The sequence below is a fragment of the Hippoglossus hippoglossus genome, chromosome 3 (genome assembly GCF_009819705.1).
Source record: "Hippoglossus hippoglossus isolate fHipHip1 chromosome 3, fHipHip1.pri, whole genome shotgun sequence".
Lineage (NCBI taxonomy): Eukaryota > Metazoa > Chordata > Actinopteri > Pleuronectiformes > Pleuronectidae > Hippoglossus > Hippoglossus hippoglossus.
Window position 1 is genome coordinate 15,773,712 of NC_047153.1, and position 24,588 is coordinate 15,798,299.

Genomic DNA, 24,588 nt, shown 5'->3' on the forward strand with positions numbered 1-24,588 from the left:
ATCGACATGCTCATAATTAGATCAACAGCTTTCTCTTACGATTCTATTGTAAAATCAATTCCAACAAAGATCATTTTCACTCTTTGATCCACTTTTAATCTGCACGTCTCTTGTAAAGCTGATTGTTGACCTCTTCAGGAATATTTTGGTCTGAGTAGTTTTCTTCAATCTGCCGCTGTACTTGCTTGAAACACGTGTTGGACTCGGTTCAACTGAAAATAGCCACTTCTTAAATGCACTGTGAGCTCCATTTTCTCCTGGGTGTGTTGCACTTGTTCATTTCTGCACACGCCTCTGACTCTTTAGCGGGCAGGCCTCTCTGCTGCTGCATTCATCAGTCTCAGCATCACGTACGAGGTGCATCAACGTGCCAGCCCGTGCATTCCAATCAGGCTGCCACCAACGCTGACATTTTAATACAAATGTAAAGTATAATGTATTCAAAGATTCTGTAAAACCTAAAATAAAGCCATGCAGGGGTCCAAGAATATCTGCTTGTATCTGCATCCCCTAAGTTAGGAGCGAACTGTGTGTAACAGAGCTGAACTGATCCTCCATTATAGTGAGAAAAATGTTTGGACTCTTCACTTAGGGAGATGGATGTGTTTGTATTTCCTAATGTATCAGTGGATGCTGGGCTGCCATGCAACATCAACTCTGAATGCGTGATGGGTTATGTGACAGGTTGAAAGCTGTTTTTGTCGGGTGTTGTTTTCAGGCGATGCCTCAGGCCAAAAGAAGCAGAGCCCACTCTGCTCCCACATTTGATTCCCTGCATCACCCTCCTGATAGAGCGCCTATTGATTTGAGAAGAGCTGATCATCATGCTGAAGCGTTGGTAGGTCACGGTGTCGTGTTTGAAATATGAGTGAAAACACTCATCACCACAAATGCCAGGAGACGAGTGGGATACAATTTTAAGGAAGCAGGGACTGTGAGAGAATACAAATAAGAATTGAGCAATGAGCATCAGGGCTCTTTAACTAGAGATGAAAAAACACAAAGACCCACTTAATCTGCTTAATCACGCCAGAGAGTGTGTGGCCAGCATAGAAACACTGCACAGGAAATTATATGGACAATTCCATTTACCTCTGCCAAGGAGGTTATGTTTTCATCCGTGTGTTTGTTTTTTGGTTGGTTTGTTTGTTTGTAAGCAAGATTATGCAACAAATACTGGACAGATTATCACAAAACCTGGTGAAAGGATGTGATATGGGTTAGAGAAGAACTACTTACATTTAGAGCAGATTGGGATAAGGGGTGTTTATTTCAGTTTCATTAACATTGGCGTTATAAAAAACGTTCAGTGTAAGGTAAGGTAAGATATAGTATGGTATGGTATGGTATGGTATGGTATGGTATGGTATGGTACGGTATGGTATGTACGGTAAGGTAAGGTAAGGTAAGGTAAGGTAAGGTAAGGTAAGGTAAGATAAGCTAAGATGACATACAGTAAGATAAGATAAGAAAGGCTAAGGTAAGGTAAGGTAAGATAAGATAAGATAAGATAAAATAAGGTAAGGTAAGGTAAGGTAAGGTAAGGTAAGATAAGATGACATAAGGTAAGATAAGATAAGATGACATAAGGTAAGAAAAGATAAGAAATGCTAAGGTAAGGTAAGATAAGGTAAGATAAGATAAGAAAGGGTAAGTTAAGGTAAGGTTCGGTAAGGTAAGGTAAGGTAAGGTAAGTTAAGATAAGGTAGGGTAACAACATAAGCTGTCAGGAGCAGTACTCATCAGTCTGCACTATTTTCTATTCCAGGCTTTTCTGTCTGATACCTGAAAGTGGTTGTTTATATTCAATGCAGAAACACTGCAAAATGCAATGTGGTGACAAGCATCATTTACAATCTGTTCTTTTATTGACTTTGTGAATATTGTTTTACCTTCCACTCAGGCTGCAAGCACAGACCCCTTTTTCATGAGGAGTGAAGGAAGTGGAGGCAGTGAAACAGGGAGGCAGGGAAATGTGGAGGAGGAGATGAAGAGACAAGAGAGAGAAAGGCAGGGGGAGATGAAACGAGGTAAGAATGTAAAACAATAAGAGAGAAAGAGAAGAAAGAGAAAGTAGATAAAAAAAGATGGTGAAAGAAGGTGTTTTGTAAGAGGTTCCCTACATTTTTTTCTTATTTTGAACTGGTTATATGATTATTCCCACTCTACTGCACTTGTTCCTACCGCCTCACCCCCCATCTCCCTTCTTCCTTCTCCCACACCCTCTCCTTGAATAATTGATCAGTGCGTTTTCTCTCCCAGGCAGAAACAACTGCCTCCATCTGAAAAGCCAGTCGGGGGAGGACTGAGATGTCAGCTGGGACGACTGGCAATGGAGAATTCACGCTGAGACAAAAAACAGAAGACTTTGTGTCTGAGGCAGATGAATGATGTAAACTTCTTAAAGCAAACATACAGCCTGGCTCCTGTATTCCTGCTTGATACCGCTTCACTTTTTAAGCATGTCCTTAATCCCACTCGCTTTAATGTGAGTGAAATAAAGGTCCTTTGATTTAGAATATCACATGAATAAAAAACAATTGTTTGTGTGCTCTCGATTTGATGTGCTTCCATTTTCAGTCCCATTCTTTCCTCTCTCTTCGCTCAGAAAAGTACAGATGGATTAACTGCCGGAACAAAGGATCGGGAGGGAGGGCGGGAAGGAGGAGTTCACGTTTGGGAGAAAAGGAATAAGGGAGCAGAGAGGAGGTGCTTGCATGTCAGTGTGTAATGACTAGTGTGTAATCCCCTTCCCACTCGTCAGGGCCCTGAGGTCAACAAGCAGCCTGAAGAGCTTCATCATAATGATGTCGTCTGGACCTTGTTGGAATGAAGACGACTGAGACAAGGCTCAGCTACAGACAGAAAAATATTAGACACACTTTTGTCAAAATGTACATTAATTTCTCTATTACATGTTTTTTTCATCATTTAACATAAACATATTAACCGGCTCCAGTTATTTTCTGTTGCTCTGTTTATTAATCAACACCTTACAGATAAATAATGCAAGGCTTCAATGCAAATCTATCAAAATGTCACACAACTCTCGTGGAGTACATCATCATCATCATGCCTTTTACCTGGTGACGGCAAATAAGGTGAAAAATATTGGTAAACCAATAAAGCACGGTTACACTGGAAAAGAGCTGCATGAGCTGTTTCAGTTTTGAGTTACAACAGCTGCACCATGTTATTTGAATCCAATATTTCTGTTCTACCTTTTCATTTCAATTTTATTTTATTTGTACAGCACTAAATCATGACATGCTTTATCTCAAGGCTCTTTACATATTAAGGATGAGACCTTAAAAGTGTAGATAAACCCACCAGTTCCCACAATGAGCAGCACTTTGGTGACTGAGGGAAAAAACTCCCTCATTAACTGGAAGACACTTGGAACTGAACCAGATTCACTGTGTGCGGCCATCCCATTAGTATTATTAGGATTATTATTAATAATCCTAATAATAGAAAATCTCTCTTTCTCTTAAGTTGAGAGAGTGAGAGAGAGAGAGAGATAGAGAGAGAGAGAGAGAGAGAGAGAGAGAGAGAGAGAGAGAGAGAGAGAGAGAGAGAGAGATTTTCTTCTAATATAGACTGTTCCACAGCAGTCGCCATAAATTATTAAAAAAATACAAATAAAACATTTTTAAAAACTTCCTTGACTCATGCCACATCCTTCCACCAAGTTTCGTGGTAGTCTATCTGCTCGTTTTTGCATAATCTTGCTTCCAAAAAACCCAACAAACAAGCAAATGGGTGAAAACAGAACCTCTTTGGTGGAGGTAATAATCTCCATAATCTCCAAAATGTGAAAGGAGGGTAAATGTTGGAATTGATCTCTTCTGATCTTTCGATGACGCAGAATGAGGAAGAGGGCCGGTCATTTTGTTGAAATCATGCCTCTTCGGGACAGGATTTACCAGCTTTGTGTAAATATTTTAACCACCAATGGTTTCTCATTCTGTTGGTCTTGGCCCGTCTTTCTCTCCCTCTACATCTCTTGCCACATGCTATTAGCTGACCTGCCAGGTAGCATGGCTGTATAGTGGGTCACATTAGCCTGTGGATGAGTTGTCTCTGAAAAAAAGTGTTGGGTCAGTGGAGCAGATAAAGGCGGCCTTGTCACCCATGTAGCCCCAGTATCCGTGTTTCTATGCCCTGGGCTCCGAGTCTGGCACGTACAGGGAAGCCTCTGTGTGGGACTGATGCACAATGAGGCCTTTCAACCAAGGCTAAGCTGCAGCAGCCTCTGAGACTGTGGGACCAGAATACTTAAAGTAGGCAGTGATCGTTCAGCTGGTTTCAAGATCACTGAAGATCTACCTTGAGGATGTCAACTGTTGTTAATGCATTAATGCCCCACAGGCCTAAGCTATGAGATTCATTATGAGTTAGATTGATCCATTATGGAGAGTGTTTACAGAGAGAGGATATTGTCCGTCGACCTTCCTCATCTCCTTCTTTGTTGAAGTCGACTCTCGCTATTGATTACCTTGCTTGTGGCATTTTCCAACAATAATTAGCCCACCTCTTTACCACTAATGAATATTCAACACTGTTAATAACTCTCCGCTCCTATTTTCCTGGTACTCACGTCTCTTCTCAGTGATGTGCAGCAGGCTCGCAGTGTGCCCCGACAGGCTGCCCTCCTCCTCCCCTGCTGCGTGCTGGAACAAGTCCTTGGATAGGTCGGCTGAGCTGGAGGGCTTCAGCAGCTTCTGGATGTCTTTATTGGGCTCTATTAGCACCGAAAAAGAGAGGGAGGGGAGTCAAAGGTTGTGCTAATGGGTTTTCCATAGAAGATCACATTAGCTTATTTACTTTACTGCAGATCTGAGGTCTAGATATGACCCCGAATAATTGAAGGCATCAAATATCTGCAGAAACAGACATTGGAGTAATGAGGAAAGAGCTGAGGTATGGAAAGAAACCAATGTCTGTCCATCGTGATCTGTGATTATCCTCCCTGTGTGTTTTCCCACTCAATAACCAAATCAAAACCTTACAGTAATCCTATACTTTCCACAGTGGAGCAGGGGTGAGCACCCTCAGTTTGAATGGCGCCTCTATGGGGGCGGCTGAGGGGGTAGACCGGTCGTCCTCTAAGAAGGTCGGCAGTCTGATCCTAGTCCTTCACATCTGCATGCCAAAGTGACCTTGGGCAAGATACTGAGCCCCAAATGGCCCCTCATGGAAAAAGTGCTGCACATAGATGCACTGTATGAATGTGTGTGAATGGGTGAATAACCTGCACTGTAAAGCACTTTGAGTGGTCGTCAAGACTAAAAAAGCCGTTTATCTTTCTGTGTTGGTTTTCTCCAGGTACTCCGGCTTCCGCCCAAAGACGTGCACACTGGGAATAGGTTAACTGGAGATTCTATATGGTCTTGGTGTGAGTGCGAATGGTTGTTTGTCTCTACATGTCAGCCCTGGGATACACTGGCCCAATCTTGGAATTGGCTCCGGCTAACCCCTGCATCACTTGAAGAATAAGGTATAGAAATTGGATGGAATTTCAAGATAGGTTTCTCCTTTTTAAAATACTTTCTTTAGAACAGTCATGAAATCTATATCAGTCTTCACACTCACGCTGGTTTACATGACTGTTGGCAGACATCTTTTTCAACAGTCATCCCGGTTACTGTTATTTCTATGAGGAAAATGTTTTCTAAGAGCCTGACTGTGCTCTTCGCTCAAGCCAACTGAAAAACATCTCAAACATTCATGCAAAATAGAAAACCGTGTCCACACAGGCTGTTGAACGCAGGCTGTCTGAAAATAGAAACGCACTTTAAATAGCATCTCTCCAAATGCAAGAGTGTGCACAAATTCTGAATTGTTTAAACCTGATCAAGGTTTAATGTTCAACTGTTTGACGCAGCTGAAGTGAGCACAGAGGCATGAATCCTCAAAATTAGTAAATAGCTAGAATTTTCCAACTAGCCTACATAAAATGATGGCGGACAAACGTGTACAATTCTAACAGTGACATTTAAAAAATAAAGAAAAGAGACAACATTTGTTAAGATGTCAGCAGTGAGGCTTTTTTTATGAAAGCATGCAGATTGGATAAAAGCAGTGTGGGAGTACAGCATGGTTTCCTGAGGAGCCTCACCAGATGGCTGGTACAATTTCTACTTGCAATATGCTCCCAAACTTTTGAATTTCTCCTTGAAGTGTGTTAAATCCAAGGCCAGGCCTAATTAACGATGGGTTTTGATTTCACCCGGAGAGGCTCATTGCTTGTTTGATCGATTTGCCCGGTGAGGAGCATTACCTCTGTTGTTATAATGAAATGTTCTGTCAATATTTAGACTGTCTGCCAGCTCCGCATTGGTTTCACATTGGCATCACCTTCTTCAGCAAACACTAACTGTAGAGAATAGATCCCGCAGATTTCTGTTCCTGGCCATTTAGACACTTCATTAGTGGAGTGCAGAATGGAGTGTTACAGGCCTTTTCTTTATGGTTTCACAGGAAGTCACATGGACGGCATGATGGGGAAGTGGTTATCACTGTCGCCACAAAGCAAGAAGGTTCTTGGTTCAAATTTCGGTATAGATGTATGGATGGATGTCACATTGTTTTGGTGACAACAGATGTACATGCCTTCCTAGACGTGCTTGTATTAAAACTTGGGATGATAAAAATAAATCTCTCAAGAACGCCTGTGTATTTATACTGGCTCTCACAGAGAGAAGAAAAAGGGCATTCCAGTAAGTCACGGTATTATCCGCATGGAAAAGAAGGACAAGTTTACACAGATGGCCTGATCCAGCTGCCACCTGCTGAGCTGACAGTAAAGAAGCTCGAGTAAACCATGAGAATATAAGACAGTGCCAGTAAAGGACAGTCAGCTATGGCACATGTGCCCTTTCCAGGCGCAAGGCTGTGACCCTGTGCTGAGCTGTCAGCCATGACTGGCCGTGAATCAGCTATGCCATAGACGCACAGACGGAGAGAGAGGGGGGGTGAGAGAGGTATGTGAGAAAATGAGGTTCTGTACATTTGCCAAAAGTTAATTCAAACTCAGTGTCTCGGTTCAATAAACCAATTTCACTGTGTAGCTCAGACAGAACCATCGTGCTAACTCAACACCCTTTTCGCCAAGTCATTGTGCTGCTTGTTGATTTATGTCTCTACCTTGCATCCTTCAACAGTTTATCATGTTTTTGGTGCATTCATATTAATATTCATGCTAATCCTGTACCAGAATAGCTGCTGTGTCCGAACACTTGCTCTCACATCTAGTGACCCTTTTCTGTAATACATCATAATAATGATGACCCCTCTAATTGAATCTTATCCTAATGAGCAAATGTTATTCCACTTTGTCATGGGCAGGTCATTCAGGCCATGGCTGAGAAACCATATGGTTATAAACTGTGGTAGAATGCACACTGTGGGCTCAGAGGAAATTAACTCTATTACTGCTTTACCTCACTTTGCACATCATGAGATTCATATCTTTTTATTTATCAAGGCAAATGTTATTATCCATCAAAGCACGGGAAGGTCAGATGACTTAGATAGCTGACTATACTTTGCATAGTTAAATTATAAGCCTTTTCAGTGTTTAGCTGTTATAGAACAATAGAAGCACTGAGGCATTGTACAGTGTCACCACACAGCCCAGCCTTCACACACAAAAGCCATATACGTCCACTGTTGTATTCTATCAGTCCAGCTTTTGTATGGTTGATCTACAGTGTGTGGATATAAAAAATACCTGCAGATTGGATGTATTATTGGTGCAGGAACCGTTCACAAAATATTTCCCATATTGCAAAAATTATGACAGAGAGACACATACAATTGACAGCACAAGTCATGCACAAGGCAGATACACCCTGAAACCACCATGCATGGTGTAATGTAACACAGGGGAAAGAAAGAACAGAAAATGGCTCTTACCTGGGCTCCCTGCCCCTCCCTGTGCCTCCATGCAGCTTAGCAGAGAGTGTCCTGCTGTTCACCACACCAGCATCGGAGAGTGCAGGAGACAGACAGGGAGGGAAGAAAAGAGAGGCAGGGGAGGCTGTGTCTGCCTGTGTGTGTGAGAGTGTGTGTGTGTGTGTGTGCGCATATGAGGGGGGAAAGCAGGGGTGGGTAGACACAGCGAGACCCCAGCTTTCCAAAGACTGCTCCTCCTCCTTCTCCTCCTTCTTCTTCTTCTTCTTCTTCTTCTTCTTCTTCTTCTTCTTCTTCTTCTTCTTCTTTTATATTGTGCTCTGTAGTTCAATATTTCCCAAACAGGTGATGTTGGTTTCTTCACCTGCTCCTCATCATCAGAGATGTGTGTGTGTGTGTGTGTGTGTGTGTGTGTGTGTGTGTGTGTGTGTGTGTGTGTGTGTGTGTGTGTGTGTGTGATAGAAAAGCTGCACCACCTCACTGAGGACTGAGGTCTGCGAACAGCCACATCCCTGCAAACAATTTCTGAGCCACTTGGTGTAGTGAGCACAGCATTGTGAGGTTTGGCTTGGTATGTACAGAATACACAGAGAGCGACCCTGAGCGAGGGAGGGTGAGGGAGCATGGAGGGAGAGAGAGAAAGAGAGAGAGCGATGGGGGGGGGGGGGTAGGCAGAGAGGGAGAGGGAGGGTGAAGCTGGCAGTCTGCCCAGACTGAGAGAGAAATGGGGTGTCAGGGAGGGTTATGGACTACTGCAGGGGGCAATCGTGTGTGTGTGTGTGTGTGTGTGTGTGTGTGTGTGTGTGAGAGAGAGAGAGAGAGAGAGAGAGAGAGAGAGAGAGTTGTGTGTATGTACACTTGTTTTTGTTACCTCTTTGGGACCTTTTCCAGCATAAGCACTCACCTTGTTAGGACCGGTGGACCTCATGGGAACAAAAGCCTGATCCTAATGAAGGAAAACTTAATTTTTGAGGTCCTGGTTAAGGTTAGTTGTAAGATGTGAATTGTGGTTAGGTTAAGGTTAGAGTTAGGAATCAATTGATCATGGTTAAGGTGAGGATACAAGGTGTTGGTCAGGCTGTCCAAAATGAATGGAAGTCAGTGCAAAATCCTAACAAGGATGGCTGTGAAAACCTGTGTAGGTTCTTGTACTGAGGGCATTTGGGGGAAGTGATGACATTTGGCCTTTCCCTGCAGGCAAAAGGCAGTTTGAGGTACACGACTTGGTTTTAGGGTTAGATTAAGATTTAGGTTAGGATTAGGCATATAGTTGAGATTTTCAAAGTTGGGGTTAAATGTCATTGCTAAAATAGAAGTAAAATAATATACATGAGTGTGTGCATGACAGTGCCATATGGACACATTTATAGGAAAGTTGTTAAACCTGATAATGAGCCAATTGTTCAGATTTTAAAGTGTAATTTAGAAGAAGAGCACTGGATAATAAATCCACTGATCTTAGATACTTGATGTAAATCTGAACCTTCAGAAAAGCCGGAAACTGATCTTCAAACTGCTGAGCACCATCTGCTAGAAGAGATCGCCCCCTAGAGGCGCAATGTGACCCTCACAGGTCGAGTCAAGCCAGAAAACCACCAAAAACCATAAACTACACCATCATTAGATTAACAGTGAACTGTCTACTCCAACGTCATTCTTCTTTTCATAAAATAAAAATAGATGTTTAAACAATTTTCCAGTAAGAAACGATTATGAGTTGGTCCCAAATTTAACATATTGTGATATTGTCATATGTGTTATGTTATGTTATGTTATGTTATGTTATGTTACGGTATTTTATGTTATGTGATGTCATCGTGTTATGTCATGTCATGCTATGTTATCAAACATAAAAGTTCACAAGTAAAAATCCTGCCAACTCTAAACCCGCCCTCTGCTTCGCGTTTCGTTAAGACTGGTCCTCCCGGGCCGCCGTAGCAGTGATAAACACTGACAGGCAGCTGTTCCCTCAGTATCATGTTACCGAGCGCACATGTGAGGTTTGTCTGTGTGATGTGAAGCGGAGACCTGAATAGAGAATCATCTGAATCACCAGCGACACGATGGAGCCTGTTATCACGATAAACCCCGGTACGTTTCATCGTCACGTGGTCTGTTTTGTCGTTAGAAAGTGAATCGACACATGTCGCAGCGGAGCCGATGTAAATGTTTGTAACTCGGTTGACGCCGATTCCTGCTTCAGTTGATCAGAAATGTGTTTAAAATGTGAAACCCGCTGTGTGTTGTGCTCAGGGGCGTCGAAGTGGGACATCCGCCAGCGCGTGTGGGACTACATCGAGGAGAAGAACCTGGCCAACTTCCCGAGGCCTGTTCACAACAGGATCCCCAACTTCAAGGCATGTTGAGCCCGTTTTCTCCCGAGAGCCACGTGACACGAAACAGTTAACGCGGATGCACGGTCACGTTAATGTCCACACCGTGGACGTGTCCTTCATTCAGACCGGAGGCGCGCAGGCGGATTACTCCATGTGCCGTTTGTACGGAGACCACGTGTTAACTGGAAACCACAAGTAGTCACGTTACAAACACAAGCTCGCGATAGCGAGACAGACGTTTAACACAGAGTTCATTAGAATGAGACGGACTAGACCACTCGACTTGGCGAACAGTAGTACATCGTGGTATTTTATTTAAAATATATATATTTTTTTATTTTAATATTCAAGTGCATTAAGTGGAATATGAAAGCGTTTATCAAACGGCCCAATGCTGTATCAGATTTTCAAGAATTTAAACAAAGTAACTGTTTGTCAGTCATCATAAACTCTTAACTTATAATAAAGATCATTTTAATGATAAAGCTAACAACAATAATACTGCATTTATTTATATAGCGTCCTGGTTTATATTTTGGAAAGTACATGAGCATGTTAGTATCTAGGATAACATGACGCTTATGGATGTAAATATGTCACAATAGTCTTACAATTGGAAATGGCTGGCGCGTAAACCAAACAGTGTCTTTATGAAACCACATTTAAATTCACTGGGTCCTGATTTTTTTGTTTGGATTCAAACAGCACAGACTCATAATCATCAAGATCCATGAATTATTTTCCTGAGAAATGAACGTTTGAAACACTGTTGAATCAGCATCCTGATCCACGTCAAAATTGAATGGGTTCTGTCTCGGGTCATATTGCATCCTTCTGAATTTCGTGGTAATCCGTCCAGTACTTTTTGCGTAATCCTATTAATTTAGAGACGAAATGCAGATGAAAATATAACCTTGGCAGAGCTAATAATGGCACCAGGGTATTTTACTGATTGTGTTGAATTTTCAAAGACTAATTTTCCTGCTATTTCTACATCCATGCATCTCTTTTGCTGTGCACTTAATGGCCAGGGTGCAAGTCAAGCATGCGACAGGCTTGCAGACCTGCAGGAGTTCAAGTCCAGCCAGACAGTCAAAGTAAACCCAGACACACCCCAGAAGCAGGCGCGCTTTGTCACACTGGAAGTAAGTGAACTGTTTGTGTGTATATATGAATATCATCCTCCTCTCCTTCCAACCAGGGGGCCTTCACAGCCTGTGCCAAGGTGTCTGAGCTGGAGGAGTTCACCAACACACCTGAGGTGAAGGTGGATCCGGATAAACCTCTGGAGGGGGCTCGGCTGGCAGTGCTGCAGGTAGCACTGCATTCTTGGATAAAAGCTCAGATCCACAGAGCCTCAAGCTGTACAGCAGATTTAGGCTTTCTTATCTGTTTTGTAACAATGTCAATTCGACCCACATGTAGGGGTTTAAATTGGATATTTATTATTTGTTATAGAAAAGCATCTGATTGACATTCAAGGCACTAATTCAGCATCTGCTGAATTAGAATCTACAAAAAAGCTATTTTCACCATCACTCACTGAATTTCTTCCAATCCTTTATCAATCTGCAATCGTGTTGAATTACTGCAGATGTCTGTTGGATAATTTTTGGATAATCGCTGCAGGCTCAGAAGACTTTACTGGTCCCAACACCTCGGCTCCGTACGGGTCTTTTCAACAAGATTACTCCTCCTCAAGGGGCCAACAAAGAACAGCTACGTGTATGCTCTTCCTCTCAGGTTTGAACTCATTTTGAACACATTTTTTTATGATTCATGAACCCCAAACTTTTAGCCTGTTTCCATTTTCTTTTTTTATCTCGCTCAATCGGTTCTGCCCTTCTCCTTCAGGGTGTGAGGGACTTCAGTGTGCCTGTTGGCCTTGATGCAAAGGTGAAGGTAGATCTGGTGGTGGTTGGCTCGGTGGCGGTGTCGGAAAAAGGTAACAGGTCGGCATTTCCCCCAAGGTTTCACAACCTCAACGTACCAATTCTATGAAATACTGCAAGCTTAAACATGTTACCAATTTGACCTTTAAATGGGAGTGGTACATTGTGCAGGAGTTAGCACTGTCACCTCACAGCAAGAAGGTTCCTCGGTTGGAATCCCAGTTCCTCAGGAGTTTGCGTGTTCTCCCTTTGTTCCGGGGGGGGGGGTTCTCCAGGTACTTTAGCTTCCTCCCACAGTCCAAGGACATGCACATTGGGGTTAGGTTAAGCGGAGACTCTAAATTGACTGTAGATTTGAATATGAGGTTGAATGTTTGTTTGTCTCTGTCTGTGATACGCTGGCGTCCGGGCCTGGGTGTACCCCGCCTCTCGCCCTTGATGGTTCTTACAGGATAAGCAGTATAGATAACGCATGGATCACTTAATGATAATAACAAACTTAATGTATGTAACCCCTTTTCAAAAGACAATTAGAAAATGCTTCACAAGACGCATATTAAGATTTCAGGCAAAAAATGATAACGATATGAAAATCGCACAACGTTGGGGCAGAAATATAAGAGAAACTGATACATATGACAAGAGTCAAATGAAATAATACATTCTAAAATTATTAAAATCAGTAATGTCAACTGAGTATACACCCAGGTATTTGTGAATGTAACCTATAAAATACCTATAAGTATGATCGATAAATAGTACTTTTAGTGTTTTCACCATACAGATTTATTTCTGTTTACGTATAGTGGTATAACTCGGTGAGAAGCAGAATCATCAGTGTTATTTCGTGTTTAATGTGTAATATACTGTCATGGTGCAGTGAATATGACTGCACATTCACTGTCTGTTATTCAAAACAGACTCTGATAAACCAGAACTTTGTCAATTTGATGTTAAATGTTCCAACGGTTGTTTAGTACACTGTGGAAAATGACATTTTGAACGGACAGATTGAAAGTTGTGTGACAAAGGTCCTCGTGTTAAATATTGTGTTGAGATGGTTGTAGCACTGAGACGTCCTGTCAGAGATTTTGAAGAGGAACACGTATGAAAATGGGGGCGTGTGTGTGTGTGTGTTCGGATCCATTTTGCTCCTTGTGAGTTCTGCTGTGTTCTTGCCACTCTTCGTTAATTGTCTCATCACTCACAATGCATTTTGGTCTTCATCAAAATGCCTGGAGATAACTGGTGCCGTGCTCCAGTGGAACAGACATGTTTACCATAATGCATACATTTCCAAATAGCTCCAAGTGTATGCCGCCACATGGTTCTCATAAAGGGCTTGTTGCACTGGGTTCATCCATGTTCCCATCAGACTACATTTAATGAAGTTATTTTCATAAATTGAAAACATTACAACAGCTGCCTTTTACATGTCAGTGTGGTATAATTCAGTGCAGTTTTTACATTAAACTCCTTTTTCTTTGCACTATATTTTGAACTTAGTGCAGATGTTGCTACTTTCAGCTTTATACACATGAAGTGAATCTGTGACACTGGTCGAGAGAAAATACTTTGCTGTAACTACACAACACAGTTAGGAAAACAGAAGGTAAAAAGTGTAAGCTACTATACATTGAGTGATACAAATCTATACAAAATATGTGAATAGACAAATGCAAATATGCAAGGTAGAATGCCTGAATCATACCACAGGTCCATCTTAGGTGTGCACTGCTGAACTCTGTATACAAAGAACGAATTTTAACACATTTCTATGACCTCTGCTCCTCTTGTAGGCTTTCGGATTGGGAAGGGAGAGGGCTACGCTGATCTGGAGTATGGCATGATGGCTTCAATGGGAGCTGTGACTGAGTCAACTGTGGTGGTTACTGTAGTTCATGACTGCCAGGTCAGTGGACCCTACTAAACAAACAAGTTGTTTTTATCGAACTTGGTTTTTTGTTTTTATCAAATGAAAAACATGACAAACACTATAGCCTTAAAAATGCTGAAAAATTGTACAAAAAGAAAACAAGTCTTCAATTCACACAGACATGAGTAAAGTAATATTTAGAAGTAAAGGGCAAAAATACATCAACCATTGTGTCAGGGCTAATGTGTATATTTGTGCTTTAGGTGTTGGACATACCAGAGGAGCTGATAGAAAGTCATGACCTGACCGTGGACTACATCCTCACTCCCACCAGAGTTATCAAAACAAATTGCCAGTCAACCAAGCCACAGGGAATCATCTGGACTAAGGTACATTTAAGTCACTTTTCTTTGTTGTGTTATGTGCTACTGTAAATGTACAAGATTGTTATTCAAGTTAGTTGATTCAAATGGGCACCATAGTAACCAAAGAGGTGACCTGTGAACCCTGAACCCTGGTTTCTCTTCCTCCCTTTATTTCTATTTTATAAGTTGTATTGGATGTGTATGAGTATGCAATCAGAGGTATATTTTACCATGATAAATAATCTACGAAATAAGAGTATCTTGTACATAATTTAATAGTTAAACTAATAATCTGAACCGTTATGTGAACTGTAGTGCACACATGCTTAACAGCAGGTGGAAAGAAGCAGACGTATAGAAGCCACATCAAATTGTAGAAATGTAAAATAGCTAAGTCATAGGTGTAAGCAATGATAAGATTGAGGGCTAATTTCAGGGTCCTGGTGTCGTGAATGCGTTCCCACTGCCAGTGAGAGTTTTTAAAGGCTCTACTACATTTTAGAACCTCTGATTTGTATTAAACAAAAATTTGATGTTATTTGTGGTTTGTGTAAACATTCAGGTACATTTACGTCATTTCAACCCTCTATGATCATGTATGTGGTGTTGAAATGTATCAATATTGGGTCGACAATTAAAACAAAATTATCCCACTGCAAACAACCTGTCTGACAGCACAGACTTGTTTATCGAGTGTTTTATATTGTGGAGCAGTTTCAGGTGTCTTCTAATCTGATTAAGGAGCAGCCTACTCATCTTTATGACTCTTTCATGAAATCGGATGTAAACTGGGAGAGCAGCTTTATACAGAGATGCTCCTATAAAAAATGTCAAGTGCCTCTCTTTGGAGACACTGCCCTCTAATGGACATTATACCACACTGCAGCAGAGGACCTCTACATTCAATCTGTTCACTTTTTTAAGCAAGTATATTATTAATACTTATAATTCACACTATTTTTATATTCAGTACATTATATACAGTGTATATGGTGCCTATGCAGTAAATAACCATCTATAAATCACAAAAGTGAAACAGAGAAAAATGGCCCAAAAAATATCAGCTGTGTGAGTGTATTTTTAAAACTTCATCTTAAAACTTAATCTTTATCTTGATCTCGTCTTAATCCGCTTCTGATTTACTGACACTGGCAGCGGGATACAATGTGTTTTTCCACCTGATAATTTGTCTTTAATTGGACATTGTTGGGTATTATTCTTGTCATGTGGAGAGTTTGTGTGTAACCTTAGTTTCCTTCAGACACGCATGTAAGTAAACAGGACCCAGTGACCTCACAGGCAGGAAGGCCATGTCTGATCATCAAAGCCGCCCTCTGCCCAGCCAGCTCGGCTCGGCAGGGGCAGGGGAACGACGGGTCAAGCAGGCCAGTGTAAAAACAATAGCCCCGTATATCCTTTACAGGACTGGTCAGCATCAAAGGCTGCCGACACACTTTAAGACCCAACAAATCAAGAGCAGTCTTTATTTTTAACTGCTCGGGAAATGTAATGTCCTGCTGCTATAAAGAAAGTTATTAATGTACCATGGGCTGGGACCAGGATGGAATAATGGTAATTAATTTGTCAGCTTTTCCCCTTTGTTTTTCTAATTTGAGTCATTCGTAGGTATGCAGCAGTGGCTCTGAGCAGGGCTGTTTGTTTGCCGTGAGTGTGTCTGAGAGAGACCCCTCCCCTTTCAGACTCACTGAGCATGTCTATTTTTGTGTCTTCAGCTGGACACTGAAAAGCTGGAGAAGATTCCCATCCTGAAGGAACTGCGTGCTCTGGAGGAACAGCTTGGAAAGGATGTAACGCTGGGGGAGGTGCCTGCTGCTCCAGAGCCTGGTCTTCACGCTGGTCCACCCAAAAGACAAACCAGGAGGAGGCCAAGGCAGAACACTCAGCAGGATGATGAGGGGGAATCCAGACAGGAGAATAGAGCAGAGGGAGAACAGAAAGCCAGACCACGTCCACCTAGAGTGAGGAAAGAAAGCAAAGGAGATGGCAGGAGAGAGGATGAGGGAGAAGGCGGTGAGAGAGGAAAGGGGAGAAGTGGATGGAAGGAGAAGGGCCAAGAGGAAAGGGAGGGCGAAGCCGGGTCTCAGCGTAAGCTCCCCCTGAGTGTGACCACAGTTTACCTGGGGGGGATCCCTGCAGGGATACGTGTTAGTGAGCTGAAAACTGCCCTCAGAGAGAGGGAGGCCGCTCCGCTGAGGCTCACCTGGCAGGGAGCTCAACACAGGGCCTTCCTTGATTACAGCGACCCCCAGATTGCAGAGCAGGCCCTGGAGGCTCTGCAGGGTCTCAGTCTGAATGGTCAGAGTCTGCAGGCTGAGCTGGCCAAGAGCCAACGAGGGGGGAAGAGGTCCGGACAGTCCAATAGGAGACCAAGATCATCAGCGACTGAGAAACCGAAAGCGGCATCAACAGATAGCCAGGGTGACGCAGCTGAAGAGACTGAGCAGTAATAACACAGGACAGGAAGTATTAAGGATGGTGCAACCTTTAACACCTTCACCACCAAGAGTTTAGCTGGGTTTTTAATTTTTCTAGATTTATTTACAAGAGGACCTCGTTTCTATAAAAAAAAAACGTTCAACACAGACTGCGAAAGTGACAATATGTGAATATATCGTGCAACAGCAATATGTAAACATATACCTGCTGAATCGCAGCATCAAAGTATTTCACTACATATTTTTTTTGTTCATACTTAACCAACTCACCTGAGTGCCTTGTCTTAATGACACACACTTGGGCTGTGTCCCGAGAGCCCTCATTTCCTGAAGGTGATTCTTTTTTCTTATTTTTCAGTAATTCTTTGAAAAAGGCTTCCTCTCTTTTATTTCCACAACCAGCTATTAGTAGTTCCTCCTCCAAAGTCATGTTGTAGACCTGTTTGTCTTATTTTCCTGAAACTCGATACATTTAAAGAAGAGCCAGCCAGTTTTTGTTGCAGATAGCGCCACCCTGTGGCCACTTACTCAATTTATATAACCCGGATAATGCCTGGCTCATGAGGCATGGCAGTAAAAATAATAATTTGTCTACTAATAATATACAGTATATCCATATATATACCACAGTTTTGACCACAAAAATTTTGAATTGACCATGACCACTCTATTCTACTTTTTTCAGCATTTTACACAAGTTGCCATAAATCACAAGCAGTTTCAACCAAATGTAGAGGATGGGAAAACACCTGCAAAACTTCAGGCTACCTCCTAATTTGATTATAGCAATATAATGCATTTAATTAGCCATAATTTAATGGTGCAGTCGGATTTTTTTTTTTTTAAGTTGTATTTGCACATTAGTCAGAATTTAGGCATCTAAAAATAAACATGATTGTCTATGCATATTATATCAATATCTTAAGCTATTTTATTTTATTTAAGAATAAAACATTTGGAGGATTGTTAAGAGCCGAAGCTCCTTGATTTTTGTTTTCTGTGCTTTCGACTTGCTAAGTTTCTTTTCAGTGTGTGCATTCGAACAGTGATTTGTACCGTTATTGATAAAACTGTCTCCATGACATTCTCTCTGGTTAGTTACCATTAGTTTGAGAGAAGAGATGCATGGCTGCACTGTTACAATCTTCATGTATCTGTTTGTAACGCATTTCACAGTAACACTCTACACTAAAGAGTTTGGCTGTACCTGTTCAGTCTTGGTGTCTTTTTTTTATATGCAAAGAATGAATGGGATGGATGTTGAATCACTGATGGCATTTTTTCAGACTTCGAAAATCCTTCAGTGTCGGACCAGTTGTAACAAAAGCCTCAAACGATCATGACTATATCACAATTACCCTTCTGATGAGGCAGTAATTTAAGGTGAAATATTAAACTTAAACATCTGAGATCACTAATGAAATTTTGATTAAACACAGAGGGATGATCGTTTGGAACAAATCATCAAAATTCTACTTTTAAACTTTGAATTGCTGTAACTGCCCTGAGGCTGTTTTACCAAATCATGCAGCAAATGTGACATTTAACTTTTGCCTTGATTTGAGAGCAGCTCTATCCATATTAGCAGATTGTTTTCAGACAGTATAGTTTTAAAAAAAAAACAATATCCCATGCACAGAATGCAAACCACCTATCCAGACTTTGGTGCCTGTGTCTTGTACCCCTCGTGTTTTTCTTTTGCACAGGCATTACCTGTTAAACTGCCACTCTCGTGTCGGTCTGCAGTGCCAGAGAAGTGTCCTCTGTTTTCTCTGAAGTCTCGTTTGTGTTGAGACACACAAGCACACAGCATGTCTGTCTGCACAGGGCAGGTCTCAGGCTTTTTATGGAGCTGTCATCCAGGCCTGGCCGGGGGAACAGCTGTGGAGCCCCATCTCTCTCTCCCTCGGTCCCGCCAGAGCACTGAACCTCGGTAAATGTCATCAGTTAGTTAATATGCCGACCCACATGCTGCTGGGCCTGCTGCCCCTGTGCTCCGTGGCATTTTACTGGGGTTCAGTCAGTGGTCAGTGTTGTGTCCCACAAAGCTGCACATGTATCCAAACAGAGGACGTTACATCCTTTTATATGTCTGCACATGAACCTTAACAGCATGACTTACAAATTGAAATTAACAAGACTTGTCTTAAATTACAGCTCAGTGACCTAATCTAATTTACATGAGGTGAGGATCACTGTAATCCGAGTGAACTATGTTGAGGCTAAATGCAATACATTGCTGCCCGCCATGTTTTTGACTGCATGAGCACCTGTTGTCTTCATCAGATTCTCTGAAACTAAAATGATCCAAATTCTAAAATGTATCAAGACTTCTATTCATTTCTTCCAGTTTGGATTAATATGACCAAATTTTGCCTAAACTATATGCAGCAACTTATTCATGCTAAACTGATAAAACTAACAGTGGATTTTACAGCTGCTATAATCAAGGACTCTGATAAAGGAGCATTTAGTCAAATTAGATCTTGTGCCTTTTGTAAAAAATTTTTTTAAATAGCCATGTTTCCTGGATGTGATATTAGACATTCATGTTTGCACTTATTCATTATTTGTTTGCGTGTTTACTTGTACCTTTATCCTGTGCATTAACTATAAATGTTGATATTTATATCGACATTAGAGTGTTTTCTCTCAAATACGAGAAATGAGAGTTTTGCCTGCAGCATTAATGTAAAACCTATTGAACTTTTATTCTTATTTATAAGTTGTTAGTTAAGTTTCACATTTTGATTTTCTAAAAGCCCTGTCAGTGTGCAGGTTTTCAACGGTTAATTAATTCATCTTGGACACCCCTTAATATCATTTAAGAAAATTAAGTTCTATCAGCACCATTTATTATCATCCCACCAGGATACTATGCAGAAATATATATATATATATATACATTTAAGAATCACCTGCACAACTGCAGAACAATTTAGTGCTGAAGGTTTTCACTCTGTAACTAAACGAGTGAGACTCGTTACGCCTCAAGTGTCGCCTGAACTCGCACATATCCAGGAATTTACAGTTAACTTTTGACACCATGATGTAAATCTGCATGAATTACTAATAGTTTTGTGGGAAATCCGATTTCTACATCTAATCAGTTTACAACAACAGTCTCCTACAGGTGAGAACTGGACTGTGAGACCACTGTGAAAACCCTCGAACAGTGTAGACCTCGTGCATGTGAACATTGGGTTTTACATGTTTGCCTTCAATATTGCGACTGATCAGAACCACGTAAACGGCTACATTTTAAAACATTGATAAATTAATCAATTACAATATCACTTGTGTAAAAATGCTGCTAATTTATTATAAATGCAGCATTTATTAAGGAAATGGTACAAATTGCCCCACTCTTCAAATCTTTCTCATTTTACGTTGATGTAAGATTTCCATGTTTTGCGGTACCACCCACCCCCCACCTCCACATGAGATTATAGGTGTGTGTGTGTGAAAAAATCGAAATATGCATTTTTTGTGTGGATGCAGGCTCAAACAGCCCAACAGATATATTTTATTTCTTACAAATCATTTGTTGTAATATATATAGCCCTAAAAATCAGCCCTCACTGATGGACCCTCGCTAATTTTCCTAACAATATATAATAATATATACAGTGCCGAAAGTAATGGATCTACATGTATCTAACACAAAAACAACAGAACAGTGCTTACAATATATCCTCAATTTTCATTTTTCAAAACAAATAAGCGTTCTGACAAATATTGCCAATAAACCATATACCTCCTTGGCCAATTCGCCTGAAATTAAAAATACGTAGGCCTACAGAATAAATAAAAAAAGTCGCGCTTATAGGCTATTCAAAAAGTGCCTTCATCGTTTTTACACAGTATATATGGACCTACAGTAATATGCGTAATGTCCATAAAAGTTCAAATTCAAGAGCAAGAGAATTCAAAGAGCCTCAGTCTAATTTGTCAAAGAGAATAAAAGTAAAAACTTCAGACAGAGAAAAGTAGTGTGCTTTTTTTTTTGTTTTTTTGTTTTTTACATTGGCCTATTTTAACAAGAAGAATAAACATGGAGAGAAGAAGTGTGAAGTGGTGGCTGTAGTCATCCGCTCTGCAGGACTAAGTACCAAACAGCAGCAGGGTGTCACGCGCCTAGTCTTTACCCCGCTGGTCGATGATGTTGATGACATGACGTTTTTCTTTATTTATTATTATATATTATTATTATGTGGTTGTTTTGTGATTGGCCTGTCTCCGTGTCTTTTACGCTGCGTTAAAACAGCGCAGAGGAGTAGTCCGGTCTACTCGACGCAGTGAGCGCTCTCCAGGCCCAGCGGCGTCAGGCCTCTGTGCGTCTCTCAGTGGTTTTTTTTTTTTTGTGTGGTTTTTTTTTTTTTTTGCTCCTTTGTTCTAGTTTCAGTTCACTCGGCTGCGTGGCTCGAGTCCGCAGACGTGTCCGTGTCCCATCACATGACGCACGGCTTGATGTCCTGGTAGGAGACCTGCTGGTGGTGGTAGTAGGAGCCGCTGCTTGGTGAGTGCATCGCCGAGGACGCCATGGCGTTGAAGGAGAAGACGAACTCCTTTCGGTCACACATGCTGGGAGACTGGGAATGGTACCGAGGAATACCTGCACACAGGGGGTTGTAAGACATGGATTAAAAACAGCTCAACTCTATTGGGAGATTTAATTAAAACTTTTAAAAACCTGAAACTTTCCAAGAATGAGAATATATATTTACAGTCTCTAATATTGTTTAAAGTTCTGGGTGGAAAAAGTAATACAATTATTTTAATGTATTTTTTTTTTTTTACAATTACTGTCTGGTTTACTCTTTTTTTTTTTTTTACTTTTACGCACTGGATGTCCCTTAAAGAAGGCATAACCTTGACTTTGATTAAAATTTAAAAAAAATTATAATACAATAACAAGTGGTGAGAGTATATTATAATTATTATCACTGTCTTTAAATAAATGATGTTTATAACCAAATGGATATTTTTCATACAGGCGTCTACCATAATTCAAACTTTATATTTGAACATGCCTGTCATATTATATTTCTTGAATAAAGCTGTATCTTTTCCCCACTGACTCGCATGTGAGTGTTTCTCATAGAGCCGAGGCCCATTTAGCAGGCACCATTAACATTGTCAAAGTGGAGGCGGACTCTGCAGATATAATTGACATCGGCCCTCTTGCACGCCAGTCCCGGAGGACTTGTGGGGCCTCGGGGCGAGACATGCTGGACCTAACCGCGCTTGTTTGTCTTTGCCCGGAGATTGGCACGGCTCTAAACTGTCCCGGCAGACCCTCGCTGCCCTTTAGTGCCTCCATTCTCTCTCTCTTTCTCCTCCCCCAGAAACTTTGAAGGAAACGCATGGTTTCATTTGGTTGCATCATTTTCCTTGATGATCTTGATTTGAATTAACCTTCCGTTTTGTGCAGTAGTGATAAGCCGGTGTTTAGTGATTCAAAAAATAAATACAAGGCAAATTAAAACCTCAGGGAACTCTATTTCCATTATGTCCATGTTGGCATTAGACCCTACAAACCTGCATGCTTGACACTATAGAACATATTCTTTTAACTGTCTACAGACAAATATATCTACAGACAAATATATATAAATAAATATTCCTGCTCCATATTTGTCCCTTAGTTTTCCCCTTTCTCCAAAAGTTTTTTACAGTTTTACGCAGCGCTGTACAGTTTTGTTTGCAGAGTACATTTGGACCTACCTTGTAAATCTGTGGTGCTGTGCCCGTTCTGGTGCAGGTAAGGCTGCTCTAGGGAATGGGTGGGCAAGCTCGGCTGCAGCGAGTTCGCCCCTGGATTACAGGGAGACAGAGGCTGCTGCTTAATGTAAGAAGCCCCGTTATTCAGCGAGGCCGTGGGGGCCGGAGCCCACGCCGAGGCCGAGCTCGAGTAGACGGGGTGAGGCTCCATGACTCCCCCGCTGGTGAGCAGAGGGGAGCCGGAATTGTCGTGGTGGGAGTAGTCATTCCCGGTGGATCCCGTACAACTTCCCATGTAGGAATGTCCACTGTTCGTCGACAAGTGTGACATGGAGTGCCCGGACAGACCCATCCCCTCCATGTTACCCGCCAAGTGTCCATTCATCATCCCAATCCCAGTGTCCAGAGACAAGGTGTTGGGCGGACAGGACAGGCCCCCGCCGCTTCCCTGGAAGTTGTAGGACTCGGGGATGTGGTTGAATCCCAGGCCGTTCATCATGCTGTACATTGGCTTCAGCGCCTGGCACTTGCGCCTAAAACCCCTGGGTCTCCTTCTGAAGGAGCCCTCCTCGAACATAAACTCACTTGCCGGGTCGATAGTCCAGTAGTGGCCCTTCCCTGGCCGACCGAGGCCCTTGGGCAGCTTTATGAAGCACTCGTTCAGGGACAAGTTGTGACGCACGGAGTTCTTCCATCCCTGGTACGAGCCCCTGAAGAACGGGAAGCGGCTCTGCAGGAACTGGTAAATTTCACTGAGCGTCAGGCGCTTCGTTGGAGAGCTCTGGATCGCCATGACTATCAAAGCGATGTAGGAATACGGAGGTTTCTCTGGTCGACGGATCCCTGCGTTCGTCTTTTTGGTTTTCGTGGTGGAGGAGGCGGTTTCCATCACCGCCGTCTGTCCGTGCGGCTTCTCCGGCGCAGACATGGGGCTGCTCTGGGCAGGAGTCTGTGCTGGGGGCTGCTGGATCTCTGCCGTCATTAGTTAAACTTCGTATTCGAGTTGGTAAACAAACCAATTGCTTCTTTCCGCCTATAAACACGTTAAAGTTGGCTACTTATTAGGTGGCATACAGCGTAAAAAAAATACTACGAAAGTGAACGTTAAGTCAAACTTAACGCACAAGCCAAAAGTCGAGACTTGTCTTCTTCACCGTGTCTTCGTCCCCTTGGTTCAGTCCTGCAGCAGCCTGGAGCCGGACCGCCTTGTACGGGATGAGGAGCAGAACAGGAGCCGCTTTCCACTTCACTTGGTGTGTTGTCGTGCGTCCGAGGAGCTCACTTTTTACTTATCTGTTGCCATCAGCGCATTGGAAGCTGGATGTCTTGGCCATCCTAATGTTGGGACCCGCCCAGATCCCTCCTACTCCAGTGGTGGGCTGTAAGTATGCACATCTGTGTGCGTTCACTTTTCAGGGGAATGTTTTACCCCTTCCTTACATTTAAAGTTAGGGAATATATATCCCATAGGCCATGTAACAACTTTTATAGCTTATATCATTTACATTAGAGTATTCAAAAACATTTTTATCTCATAATATGATTAGACACTATTAATAGTAAGTACACCGATATGGCCTTTTGATGCAAATTCGATTTTCTTGTTTTCTAACAAGACTTTATTTGAATTTTCTTTAACATTGAATATTATGATATGAAATGTGTGTATTCATAAACCTGCTGGCTCGTATCTCTCCACTGCAGGTTACAAGGCTGTGGAGATGGCAAATAGGTCAAGTCTCAAGTCATGGTTATTAAACCAATGAAATATTTCATAAAACGTTTTGGTGCGTGAAAAGTTTAGCAGAGAACTTGCCCCTTCATATTCCAAACCAACCTCCCGATTTCTGTAAGAGATAGACAGGAACATGGGCAGGATGTTTATACAGCAGAATGTAAACATTTTCCCTGGCCTTCTTTAAATAAAAAATCAAGCAAAAGCCCCGTTAGATCAGCTAATACTCAATCTGACGCGATATGTCCGTGTGTTCGCTGCGTCTTGTGCGGATGCAGGACATTTTT

At 42.0% G+C, this 24,588-nt stretch overlaps 3 protein-coding genes across 6 annotated transcripts in view; 1 reads left to right on the forward strand and 2 right to left on the reverse strand.

Annotated features, from left to right (window-relative positions):
• The window catches only part of dbndd1 (dysbindin domain containing 1), a 15,702-nt gene extending 7,398 nt beyond the window's left edge, over positions 1–8,304 (reverse strand). For 2 of the 3 annotated variants that reach the window (XM_034570699.1, XM_034570691.1), the window contains exons 1-2: positions 7,921–8,160; positions 4,601–4,744 (exon numbers count right to left, since the gene is read on the reverse strand). In XM_034570699.1, the coding sequence (XP_034426590.1) occupies positions 4,601–4,744; positions 7,921–7,951 (175 nt within the window). In that variant the 5' untranslated portion in view covers positions 7,952–8,160. Of the gene's footprint in view, positions 1–4,600; positions 4,745–7,920 lie in introns of all 3 variants that reach the window. The other variant, XM_034570680.1, reaches the window with a different exon arrangement.
• Positions 8,305–9,849: 1,545 nt separating this feature from the next.
• On the forward strand, positions 9,850–18,048 carry mthfsd (methenyltetrahydrofolate synthetase domain containing). 2 transcript variants are annotated; one of them, XM_034576827.1, is made up of 8 exons: positions 9,850–10,008; positions 10,171–10,274; positions 11,285–11,398; positions 11,883–11,996; positions 12,108–12,198; positions 13,945–14,057; positions 14,285–14,410; positions 16,120–18,048. In XM_034576827.1, exons 1-8 carry the CDS (start codon positions 9,981–9,983, stop codon positions 16,852–16,854), a joined length of 1,425 nt encoding a protein of 474 aa, XP_034432718.1. In that variant the 5' UTR covers positions 9,850–9,980; the 3' UTR covers positions 16,855–18,048. The 2 variants fall into 2 exon arrangements, with proteins under 2 accessions (XP_034432718.1, XP_034432708.1); XM_034576817.1 differs by lacking the exon at positions 11,285–11,398 and adding an exon at positions 11,455–11,568.
• A 2,791-nt stretch (positions 18,049–20,839) lies between these two features.
• foxf1 (forkhead box F1) lies at positions 20,840–23,878 on the reverse strand. The gene is made up of 2 exons (XM_034576840.1): positions 22,570–23,878; positions 20,840–21,457 (listed from the first exon to the last, which is right to left on the reverse strand). Exons 1-2 carry the CDS (start codon positions 23,546–23,548, stop codon positions 21,294–21,296), a joined length of 1,143 nt encoding a protein of 380 aa, XP_034432731.1. The 5' UTR covers positions 23,549–23,878; the 3' UTR covers positions 20,840–21,293.
• Positions 23,879–24,588: the final 710 nt, after the last annotated feature.